Source organism: Aspergillus eucalypticola, assembly GCF_003184535.1.
Source record: "Aspergillus eucalypticola CBS 122712 chromosome Unknown BO83scaffold_13, whole genome shotgun sequence".
NCBI classification, from domain to species: domain Eukaryota; kingdom Fungi; phylum Ascomycota; class Eurotiomycetes; order Eurotiales; family Aspergillaceae; genus Aspergillus; species Aspergillus eucalypticola.
This window is the reverse complement of record NW_020290287.1, coordinates 582051-594107: the sequence shown is the minus strand read 5'-3', so window position 1 is coordinate 594107 and position 12057 is coordinate 582051. Positions and strand designations below refer to the sequence as shown.

Genomic DNA, 12057 nt, shown 5'->3' with positions numbered 1-12057 from the left:
TGATCAAATCATTCTGCGTAAGAATTGACACTGAAATCAATGACAGTTTTGACAGAATAGTAAATTCTTCGCTGACGCTAGACCTCAGGCCTAGTGCTTGTAAGCTCTACCCGACTTCCGTTCAATCCAAGCATAGTGCTGCTTGTTTTCTGGTGTAGCCTGTGTACCCGGATATACGTCGCTACTATCCAGTAATTGCTGGAAGGCCTCATGCTTCACATGCAACATGCGCTGATTCTCTGTGCAGAGATCTTGCTTCTTGATTCTCTCTCCTTTTGTTATCTTGCTCATGGACAGAATCGACTCCAGGGAACGGGCACCATGCAGGACTTTGGGGGTGAACAACAGTGCATTAAGGACACCATCATCCATGTTGATTAGTTTTCCTTTGTCAAAGTGAAAGATCCTCTCAAGCATGCTCCGAAGCAGAATCGCTCGTCGGATGGGGAAATAGTTCATGTCCGCATCCCTTCCTTGCCCCTCTCCCTCCAAGAAGCTTGGCCCGAGAACATTTACATATCCTTGCAAATTACTCTTAAGTCTTTTCTTGACTTCATAGTTGTGGTCAGGGACTTTCCTAAACAAGCCAATCGACAGTGGCTTACTTGCCTCCTTGTCGTTCAGATACCAGGTGAAAATATTCTCGAGAGGGTCATGTTTATTTTGTCCCGGCTCTACAGCCGGCACGTTTCCAATTTGTAACTGCCCGCGAAGTCTGCTCACGAAATCTGGTAGTTTCGCACCTGGAAATAAGCGTGAGTCCAAATCTTCTTCAGGAAATCCGTTAAAGTGTTCTTTCCCCTGTTCAAAAACAAAGATGGCTCGCCCGAGGGGGTGTCGGCTGCCGTGGTCGAAGAATTCACCGTCTTGCATTGGAGCGAGGAAGTATTTGAGCCATCCCAACTTCTCGCTGCCAAGATTGCTGTCGAAGTTTCTGAAGAAGACCAGCGGGATCTTTTTTTCCAGTCCAATGTCCCTGATCTTGTAGAACTCCTTCTTCAAGTCGTCATAATGGGACATACTGGAGACGTCCAATTCCAAAGGGTCTAGAGTTGGGCTAAGCTCTAGCTCGAGCTCTCTAAGGTAAGTCGTGAGTTCGCCTTCTGAGGTCGCGAAATTGATAGTCTCCACTGCATTCCCTCCATCAGTGTTTATTCCCGCGAAAAAGTCATCATATTTTGTCTTGGTGCCTCCGATAAAGATGTAGATGCCGCGTCCCAGTGGTCGCTCTACCGCACCATCCTCGTATTTTCCCTGTGTGATGGGTTTGATGAAATGCCTCAACCATCCCAGCTCGTTGCCGTTAAAGGTCGAGTCAAATTCGTCGAAGAATACAACGGGAATCTTGTCGGAGAGCGTCTTATCCCGGATGACTTCGAATGCGTGTCTGAGGTCATCCTCTTGGCGAAACTGCGAAAGATTGAATTCTAAATCTGTAATTCCCTTCCCATCGGCAGCCAGTATGGACTTGATGACCTCCTTCACTCCAAAGGATTTTCCAGACCCTGGCTGTCCGAATACAGCAAGGGATAGAGGTATGGGACGCGTGTCAGTTGTGTACCATTCATGGACCTTGTTGGCAATCTTTCGAAAGCCATCGACTTCCCCCCGGTCGGCCGTGACCAAGTTGCCGAATCGGGCACTGGGCATATATGGCAGTACACACTCAAATCCCTGTTTCAACGTATCCACAGCGGCCTTTTGGGGGGTGCATGGCAGACTTTTAAGGACCAATGGTTCTTTGGAAGTCGTCTGAGAATCTCTCAAATCAAGCTTCACCGACACCAACACCGGTTCTGAGTCAGTTTCGAGCGTCAAGCGGTTGTCGGCGGGCTGGGATTGGTTGGCCTTTCCTTTTGGATACATCATCGGGGCACAGCGACGAGACCATCTAATCCCAGTCATTGTTGCGTCTCTGATCTGCATTATGTCGAGATTCTTGATGGATTCGGAGCATTCTTCTTCCAGCGAGGTCTTCAGGCCTTTCATCCAGACAACCCCCACATCTTTCCTCAGCTGTTTCCTTACCTGTTCTCTCAAGTCTTTCCTCTGCTGTCCCATCTGCTCCCCCGTCAGCGTTTTCATCCGCTCTTTCACAGTATCCTCCCCGACTTTGACATTTTCAATGTCTTTGTCCGAGTAAGAGCGAAGGAAACTGCCTTTGGCGCTGGTTGGCTCGTAGATGAGATGGACCTCGGTTGCGTCCTTTTGAAAACCCTTGTAGATCGCGCCCTCCAAACCGAGCTGGACGAGAAGGTGGAAATATTTGTTCGCGTTGGTTTCGCTCCATATCGTGTTGCAACGATCTTTCATCTCATGCTCCCAGATATTCTGGACCGTCTGACCCCAGGACAGACGGCGGTCTATAGCCGTCAAATCTGGTAGGTCTTCCGCATCAAAGACAAGCAGAACATGCTTCTTTTTCTCATTAGCCTTTGCTGCGAGTGACTTGTACTCCTCAATCCTATCCCAGCTTTCCCATCCCAAATTACCTATGACAGCCTTCGCCTCGCCCTGCTGGATCTTCTTACTTAAATCTCCTGGATTAGTGGCCCCCAAATCGACAACGCTTGAAGCCGCCTTCGGACCATTCGAAGGTTCAAAGGGTTTCTCACTACCCTGGCATCCGACACTGAATATCAAAATACCCTCTTCGTAATGATTTTCCGACTTCTTTTGATCAGTGGGCTGTCCAGAGTCAGCGGCAGCGTGGACTTGGATATTCTTGTCATGATTTTCCGACTCCTCTTGATCAGTGGGCTGTCCATAGTCAGCGGCAGCGTGGACTTGGATACAATCACCGTCCTATTATCCAAGTCAGTCCACTTATGACCGGAAAGGTCAAATCCAGCTGCAATTCACCTTCAAGGACTTCAATATATCGCTTTGTCTGGTGAAGACTCTTCCTTCGTGCTAAATAAATGTATAAGCTGCAGTCATCGTGCGTTAGGGAGCTGCTCGTTGCATACATATTCGTAGTCTTGTGTCTTGAACCTATTTTCATGGCTCATCCAGCGGTCTTCAATCGGGGGATTGCTTCTGAGGATCGAAAGCTCGAACCAGGACCGGCTTGCTTCGGCGACTTGAGATCCTTTGTCGTGGGACGAAGTTATAAGCTGAATGCTGTTGAGACGCTTCAGAAGGGAGCCACTGAGTGCCTGGTTGGGTTATGACAGATTAGCCATTTGAGTCAATATCACGGGCACAATGAAGCTTACTTGTGATCGAAACCACGGTTTGGTCTGAGCTCCTTTAACAACCCCGGTGTCACCTTGGACGTAATAATAGCCGCATAAGTCAAGTTGCCCATTACTTTGGGGCAGGGGTTGAGGATCTTTGACAGCAGCCATTTTGCTTCTGCGTGCTATCTAGTTCGTTATTATTGACCTGTGCTTTCTGGTTCTGTTCCTTGAATTCTGGTCCCGTTTGAGTAGACACGAAAGGGGCTTTTATATCTTTCCCATATCGCTTCACAGTCGCTGCAATTGCCAGATTGAGAGAACCGAGAATAATCCAAACCTAAAAACTCAAGACCAACACATCAATTCACACGAATAGCCCGACACCTGACTACCAAGTGCTAAATGCGTCACAGTCTCTACTGTCCACAGGTCCTTAGCTCATACAGACGCATGGGCGTCTAACCCGCACAGTCCTCCAGTATCTTCTCCATTTGTTTGTATGAGGGATATACATCATTGTCCCGTGCAAACCTCTGGTTGTCGTGTTCTCTTGCCATTGAATATTGTAGCGTGTCGCTTGACCTTCTGTTATGGGTTCTATTCGCCTGATCGAATCAATGGAGCTTGCTCTACAAGCTACTGCTAATGATAAGTTCCACATAACCACCGAAGATCTCACATACAACATACCTCACGGAGGCCGACTGCCTACAGTACAGCTTCCGACACAAGGTACAGTACACCAACATCTCCGAAGCTAACTTCTGCTGCAATCATAGCATGATCCCACAATACCGTAATAAATCAGTCGATACACGTCACCCATGCAAAATGCCGATAGCACCATATCAGCTGGAATAATATACGCAAGCATCGAGAAATTCAACCAATACAAAATTTGGAACGGGCCGTGCCGACTCCAAGGGATCTCAACCCCAGCTTCCACTATCCAATCCGGATTTATTCTCCACTCACAACTATTGGGCTTCTGGTGGTATCTATACTACCACACTGTAGTTCAACAGGAGTGCAAGGTCTTAGTTTGGGCCGATAAGGATGTGTTTCTGTGAGGGTCAGCGAATGAACTCTCCGCCGGCATCTTTGGTTTGGGGCTACTCCAAATTCCCCGCATTCCATGCATATTTCAACCCCTCCTTTAGCGAGAACGTCGTTGATTTTAGCTAGGCCTAAGTTATTATGTTCTATGATAATAATATAGAGCATTATGATAAGGTAGTTTACATAGCGCAGTATTTTGATACTTCAAGACTATAAATGTGCATTCTTAGTCTTGAGAAAAGCTGTGATCAGGCAGCTGACTCTTTTCTTCCTTCTATCTGATATGCGCGTAAGTCATCTATGCTGCCTATCTATTTTTCATGTGGGGCTACGTGGTCGTATGTCTGTGATATCTGCGTGTGCTGTACATTTTTTCCATGAGTGCTCGGTGCATCATGATAAATGAGTCAATATGCATATGCGCGATAATGAAATTGGACGGAACACTCTTGCGTTCGCGATTCTGATTGTGGTTGGACCATGCAAGCTGCAGTATGTGTTTTCATATGGTCGCATACGCAGAGACACAAAAACGAATATGTACATAGCCTTGTCTCTTATGTAGCCTACGACAGCTGCCAATGACAGGAGCAACAGGCTCTCAGCCTTGCACATACCTGAGTCAGTCTCATGTTATCTCCAGAAGCTAATTTGAATTGATGCCTGATCGGTGGTCCTCTTACAGTCATCTTGGTAGGTGAAGTCATGTCTAGGGTTCGGAGTGAGCTCTGTTTAGTGATATGAACAGTAGATCGATACAATGGTATTGGGGTAGATGAGATCATTTACTCGTCCTTTGCCATTACCTCTACAGTCTGATAGTAGGACATGGGATGGTAATCAAGCTGGTAGTAGAGCATGAATATTGATCAATATTTGATGTTCCGAAATACGAACCAATTTCAATGAGTAGTAGTACTGCCATCCACAGTAAAGTGATGCTTTATATCAATATCCACAAGTCAACAAGGGGCCCTAGTACTGATTCACATTTGGTTCAACAGAGTCTGTACAGCACCCCGCAGGAAATGCAACTGTGCTTTTTCAATTCGTTGGTTTTATCATTGGACGCAAGACAATGCAGGCCGTGGAGCCCAGCCATAATGATAATCGGCTCTTTATTGTGGCTCGGTTATCCTTCTACAATAGCACGTTGAAGTATGGCACAATATTACTTTCAGCTGTTTTCTGTCTCCTATGCCCTAATGCAGTCTCAGTTGAGGGAAGGCCTTTATCGTGTTCAACTTGATTTAAGGAATGGAGGTGAGTCCCTTTCCGATACCATATCTTGTTACATAATGTAGAGTCCGTCTCCATGTTCTTTGGGTTGAATCGTATCTATTCCAGTATACGACTTACTTAGTATGACGAAAGCATCAGTGCTACACTTTTGTCGGGGAATGAGATTGGAGAAAGACTCATCCTACTCTGGATACCATTGGCGCCTGTTTCAACTTTAGGAAGAAATGGCTATGATTCCTAAGCCCAAGTCGGGATCTACAATAGAAATTTGCGTGTGGGGAAGTGGTGACTGCTAAAATGTAGATTCCGAATTTCATAGAGACGGTCCTTCGTGCTCGGTAGTTTACAACTGAATATATATGCCTGTGGCTCTGCCTTACCTGCCAGTATCCTGGACACGTCTTCCGATGACTATTGTTTAGACATAGCTGGGTTCTGAAGCAACCAATTAGTCGTTGAGCACACACTTGCCACATTAATATACCAGGATGATGCAAGAGCGACAAAGGAGTTATTCCTGCAAAGGCGCATGAACCGGTCTGCGGGCAATGATTGCGCTGCTTACTGCATGCAAGAATGGTGATGTGCGCAGAGAAGTAAAGGTATCGACGTGCCCCTTTACTACCAAGCTAATTAAATCAAATAAGAAGTGGATTGCGATACTATTGATGAGGATTCTCACGGTATGGCCATAAAGCCAGCTGCGGAACTTACGGGCGTCAAGGGTAAACCGTTTCGCTGGCAGCAACCGAGCATCCGCCGGAAGCTTGCTAGATCCGCAAAACTCTAATTCATCCTCGACATCATGTCAATCCATGGACAGGGACCTGCGGTTCGCGCGCGATCCACTTCGCAGATTTACTGTACGGGGTCGCAGTGGTGGTCTTCTACTGAGGAGGGTAGCTTCCACGTATTGGACGCCTATCCAGACTCAGCGGTTGTGATACTGCACATGCTGAGCATATCCAACACACCATTCCAATATCTGACGGGAATAGATCTTGATTAAGTACAAACCAATAACCGCTACTTAAGACTGAACTGGATAGTTCTGAGTGATAAATTTTCTGCCGGCATGTCCCCAGGATGCTCAACAAGTCGTGACGTCACAACCACGAAGTCTTCTAATAGCTGCGACGCAACTCATAATGGAATGAGTGACGTGCTACAGTGTTTCTTGTATTGGACATAAATCATACAAGGGACCAGAGCCCAGACTAGCAGCTATATCCGACGGATCAACGTCCATTGAGCTGTCGACAGCTTTCCGGCGGATATACGGCTTTATATCCGGGATTACGGCTATGGCCGCGGCCAAGATGACGTTCGCCTGTTAAACTCGCTTTAGAGTTCATTGACCAGAGGATCGCTCTAATAGCTGCAGATTGCCACTGCATCTTGTTCTTATAAAGTATGTCTCCGCTGATGTTTCGTGGTGATATAGACTCGGTGTGTTTATGTTACCCTCGGGCCCCCGAGATCGACTAGTCCTCCCACGTCATGGAAACTATTCGAGACTCGGCATTTGGTAAGCTAGTACGCATCTTCAGCGGAAAGCGATGGCTGCGTTACCCCGAAGAGAATGACACGGGCATGTGGACCGAGTACCTGAAGACGGAGAAACAGGTCAAAGATGAAGAAGCTGCAGCCTCTGAAAGCGATCAGGAAAACCTGGGCCTCTATACTGTGCTTTCGCAGGCGTCCAGAGCGTCACGTCGCCTATCAACCACGTCGACAGCTAGGCATGATGGGGCAGAAGGAGCGCAACCAAATTCCAATGCATCACTTGTCATCGACTGGAGCGGGCCAGATGATCCTGAGGTACGTTTATAAATCATACGCACTGTCTCCGTCTACATCCGATAGCTTGATTTCGTGCTGACAGGCATATAGAATCCGCAGAACTGGAGCACATTCAAGAAGCTATTTGTTAGCAGCTTGATCTGGCTTCTGACTTTCGCTATCTATATCGGATCTGCGATATACACCCCTGGCATCCCCGGCGTCAGTGAGCAGTTTGGAGTGAGCACAGTGGCTGCCACGTTGGGACTAACCCTGTTCGTATTGGGATATGGCTTGGGTATGTGCTAGCAGCATCTGCTACAATCCTCCAAATCTTAGTATAATGGTAACTAATAGCATAATAGGCCCAATGGTCTGGTCTCCCTTGTCGGAACTACCTCCCGTTGGTCGAAGCCCTACCTACGTCCTGACACTGTTCGTCTTCGTCTTCTTCCAATTTGCCGTCATCTACGCCACAAACTTCGGAATGCTCCTAGCCTTTCGATTCCTTACCGGCTTCATTGGATCCCCAGCTCTAGCCACTGGCGCAGCATCCATGGGTGATATCTGGAACCCTAAGATGCGCGACTACATGATCATCATATGGGGAGCATTCGCCATCTCTGCCCCAGTCCTAGGACCCCTGGTAGGCGGATTCGCAGCACAAGCAGAAGGATGGAAGTGGACCATATGGCAGCTCCTCTGGGTCTCCGGCTTTGCTTGGGTTCTCCTATTCTTCTTCCTCCCGGAGACATTTGCACCCAATATCCTGTACCGGCGAGCTCGTCGTGTCCGCCAGATCACCGGCAACTCCGACTACCGCTGCGAAGCCGAGATCGAGGTCGCCAACATGAAGAAGACAGTAAGCTCTCCTCCCTCCTCAAATCCCTACAATCAGTCCACCCTCACTAACAACACCCCCCTCACACAGGACATAATCTTCGAAGCCCTCGTCCGCCCCTTCCAACTCTGCTTCTTCGAACCCATCGTTCTAGTCATGAACCTCTACATCGCCCTAATCTACGGCATTCTCTACATCTGGTTCGAAGCCTTCCCCATAATCTTCGAAGAAATCCACGGCTTCAACGTTGGCCAAAGCGGCCTCGCCTTCCTCGGTATCCTAATCTCCACCTGCGCCATCACCATCCCCTGCTACTTCTGGTGGAAATGGAATTACCAAGCCAAACACTTCGACGAGAACTGGAACATCACACCGGAACGGCAGCTCCCCCCAGCGTGCGTCGGATGCTTCGCCCTCCCCATCTCTCTCTTCTGGTTCGGCTGGACGGGCCAATTCGCCTCCGTGCATTGGATCGTCCCCATCATTGCGTCGATGTTCTTCGCGGTCGGTGGGTGTCTTATTTTCAATTGCATTTTCTGTTACCAGGCCCATGCGTATCCGAAGTATGCGGCGTCGGTGCTGGCGGGAAATGACTTTTTGAGATCGTCGTTTGGCGCGGGGTTTCCGTTGTTTGCTACCGCTATGTTTCATAATCTGGGGGTCGGGTGGGCGTGTACCTTGCTCGGGTGTTTGTGTGTGCTTTTTGTGCCGTTTCCGTTTGTGTTGTTGAAGTTTGGGAGGAGGTTGAGGATGGCGAGTAGGTATGCGAGACATGATATTTGAGGGGTGGGGTTGGTGTGATTCTTTTCTGTATAGGGTTGTTATGTTTGCTCATAATGGCTATGGTTTGATGGTTTTTTTCATATAGCGCGTTGTATAGAAGTATTTCGCTTATTATAATACCCCGAGGATAATTGACTTAATATGTGCGTGTTGTAATTCGTGCATGTTGTATATTTGTGTATTGTGCATTGCATTTGCATTTGCAGTTACTTACATCTAGACTAAGAAACTTAAAATCAATCATGCAATCAATCGCAGGAACCATATCATCTTTTATACATGCTCAATCATCAATACTAACCATAACAACGAGAACCGTCCATAGACACAATTCAAGCCAAACCGACAGAATGTACATAAAAAAAAAAGAAAAGACAGCGGGGAATATTTGGCAGTGATTCAATCAATCATTTGGCTTTCAACATATAGTAAATGTAATCTTTGTTCAGCCGGGTGAGACACTTAAAAACAGACGGTCTCAAATATGTTTTCATGGTGATGGTGATGACAATAATGCTCATTATGCATTTCTTCATGATTCCCGTATTTCCATATCCATTGTAATCCATAGCAATCCATATCCGTAATCCATGTGCCGTAAAAAGATCCATAATAAAATTCAATCGTTTCGAGTTTGAAGGGTGGGTGTGGGTGTGGGTGTGGTCGTGATTATTCGTTTTGCTGGGTTGGTCGTGCGTAGTCGTGTCGTGTCTGAGGGGAAGGGGAATCGGGGTGTAATATGTCCGGGGGAAGGAAACCAAAACCAATCCAAGCAGATATAATGCAGCATCAAAACAAGAAAGAAAAACAGGGAAAAGAGATCATGCTAGTCCGTCAACTGCTGGATCAGTTTGACGCTCAGAATCATCACTAGCAGTCCTATCGTCACGACCACCAGAAGTCCAAATCCAAACCAGCCGAGAACCATGGCAGATGTACCCACGCCACTCTTGACACTTCCGTTGCCCAGATCCTGAACTATCGTGCTGGCGGCTACGGATGCGGTGTGCTGCCATAGTACGGACACAAGGACGAAGACCGAGGCTACAAAAGTCAAGGCTAGTGCTGCTTGGGATACAGGCCGCGACGGAATCGGCCTGGCTTCGATCTCGGAACCGCTAGGGTCTAGCTCGTCATGCCATCCAGGGAAGGTGGCGAGGATGACGAAGCAGAAGAAAGCGAGAATGACAGCAAGAATTCTATATTATAACCGTTAGTCAAAACGCCTTCTTGATGGTGGAGGGTATGAACGTACAGAAGATATGGGAAGACGACTGCATCTTTGAACGTCGATGCTACCCAAATCAGGTTCAACGGATCTTGGTCGACTGTGACAATCTCCGCCAATGCTGTCGCATTCGAGTTGCAAATGTAGGATCCGGCGTCTGGCTGTACACAGATGCCAAAATAACCCACACGGACTTCCATCTCGGCTCCTCCCACAATATTTGCTGTTGCTGTCACTACCCCCGGATCTACCTGAGCGAGGTTGAAAGTTGGTTTGTAGCGCTCATAGTACATGGAGATCAGGAAGATGTCGGGGATCTGCGGGGAGGACGATGAGCACCCTGCTAATAGTAACGCTGGAACAGAGTTAGTCGCATTTTTGGGGAGAGTCGGGAAATGACTGCTCACATAGTAGGATGATCGCCACCGCGATGATAATCATCAACACATGGTGGTACCCGACCAGTTGCAGAACCCCTAGATATCGACAGTCAGTATCGCTAGAGAAATATCCAACATGGAGGCACGTAATGTAGGCATACGGGGTAGCTTCGCTGTTAGTCCCGGCATCTAGGGCAATATGTTCTTCGAATTCCTCTTTCTGTCCAGTCCAACTCGCTTCTCGGGACTCCGAGAAGGAGTATTAAGTGTCCGGTGCGGCTCACTCTGTCGGACACCACCCGACGACGAGCGGTATGAATGTTGTGGTAGGGACAGGGCCCCGAGTCGACTGTCGATAGGGTCGCAAGGCGGAGCACGCGCTTGGTGAGGGAGAGCACCGATATGGTTGGAATGGAATGTGACGGATCTCGTGGGCGATGGAGTATTGGGAATGTGTCAATGCGGGAGATCGAAAGAATGGATAGCTCCCCTGTCCCACGTTGGACCCTGACAGATCTAAGGGCAGTCAGAATGCTGAAAAAAGTAACGAATCGGTCTTGTGGGTTGAGATAGATGGGTTGCAGTATGCCGAAAAGAGGCAAGTGGAATATGGGAGGGGGGAAGATGGGGAAGGGCAAGAGAGAGAAGGGGAGAGGGAGAGGGAGAAATGGCTCGTAGCTAAACGAATCCTCCGAAGACCTCGAATCGCACAGCGGCAGGGTGGATGGCGATGGCGATGATGGTGGTGATAATCGAGGAGGCTGGGAAGGGCGTATACAACTAACTGACGGGCGGAAGTGGCCCAATGGGGGAGGCTGGGCCACTGGTCTTTTGTTTACCGCGTTGGCCCGCCTCCCGTTCCCCGGTAACCATTCCTCACCGCCTGCTGTATTCTTACCCGTTACTGGCGCTTGTCCATATCGGGAAGGTTGATCGTGTCCACCGATAACGCTAGCCGGATCAGATCAGCCCCACTGGCTTATCGGCACCTGATCGGTCCAGCCTCCAATTTGGAAATCAAGAATTATATTCAATAGTACCTGCTGCTCCATCGGTACCTTGCTTAACTTTTGGATCATCTTCTAATTATATCCGCCCACAGCTGGCATTGCAGATGCTATTCTAGAGCTAATTCTAGTCTCATTCTTATTCTCACAACGCTCGCAATAGCTGCCTTGTTGCTCACATTTTAGCGTCGTACTGTACTGGATAGTACTATATATATATATATAACCAGTTTAGTATAATTCATCTACTAGGAGTTATTTTTGACATTCATGAAAGTGGAGCACCAGTGGTTGCTCATTGGTATTGCTAGTAGTACAATACATATTATGCTACTGATACTAAGAATTGTTGACCGGTGATACTTGTTTTTTAGATAACGCGCTTCATAGAGAACCGAGCCCTTGCACGACCAGTAGCAGCTGCGTTACTCTGTCGTTCCCCATCAAGCCTCTCATTTCATTAAGCTAGGTGCTGCGAGACAACATTTCCTACTTGTAAATCTCAAAAGCACTTATATATTGGGACCACTTGAATATCGAACACATGCCCAGA

At 47.8% G+C, this 12057-nt stretch overlaps 3 protein-coding genes across 3 annotated transcripts; 1 reads left to right on the top strand and 2 right to left on the bottom strand.

Annotated features, from left to right (window-relative positions):
- Window positions 1–90: 90 nt before the first annotated feature.
- BO83DRAFT_361630 (uncharacterized protein) lies at window positions 91–3350 on the bottom strand (the record flags this gene model as incomplete). The annotated part of the gene is made up of 4 exons (XM_025529467.1): window positions 91–2805; window positions 2970–2994; window positions 3061–3158; window positions 3219–3350. The coding sequence occupies 4 exons, from the start codon at window positions 3348–3350 to the stop codon at window positions 91–93; spliced, it is 2970 nt and encodes a 989-aa protein (XP_025387942.1).
- A 3633-nt stretch (window positions 3351–6983) lies between these two features.
- On the top strand, window positions 6984–9020 carry BO83DRAFT_313492 (MFS transporter; the record flags this gene model as incomplete). Its single annotated transcript, XM_025527558.1, has 5 exons — window positions 6984–7304; window positions 7377–7563; window positions 7631–8127; window positions 8197–8798; window positions 8975–9020. The coding sequence occupies 5 exons, from the start codon at window positions 6984–6986 to the stop codon at window positions 9018–9020; spliced, it is 1653 nt and encodes a 550-aa protein (XP_025387941.1).
- Window positions 9021–9607: 587 nt separating this feature from the next.
- BO83DRAFT_39993 (Fig1 domain-containing protein) lies at window positions 9608–10854 on the bottom strand. The gene is made up of 4 exons (XM_025533366.1): window positions 10659–10854; window positions 10525–10593; window positions 10145–10472; window positions 9608–10088 (listed from the first exon to the last, which is right to left on the bottom strand). The coding sequence occupies exons 1-4, from the start codon at window positions 10684–10686 to the stop codon at window positions 9716–9718; spliced, it is 798 nt and encodes a 265-aa protein (XP_025387940.1). The 5' UTR covers window positions 10687–10854; the 3' UTR covers window positions 9608–9715.
- Window positions 10855–12057: the final 1203 nt, after the last annotated feature.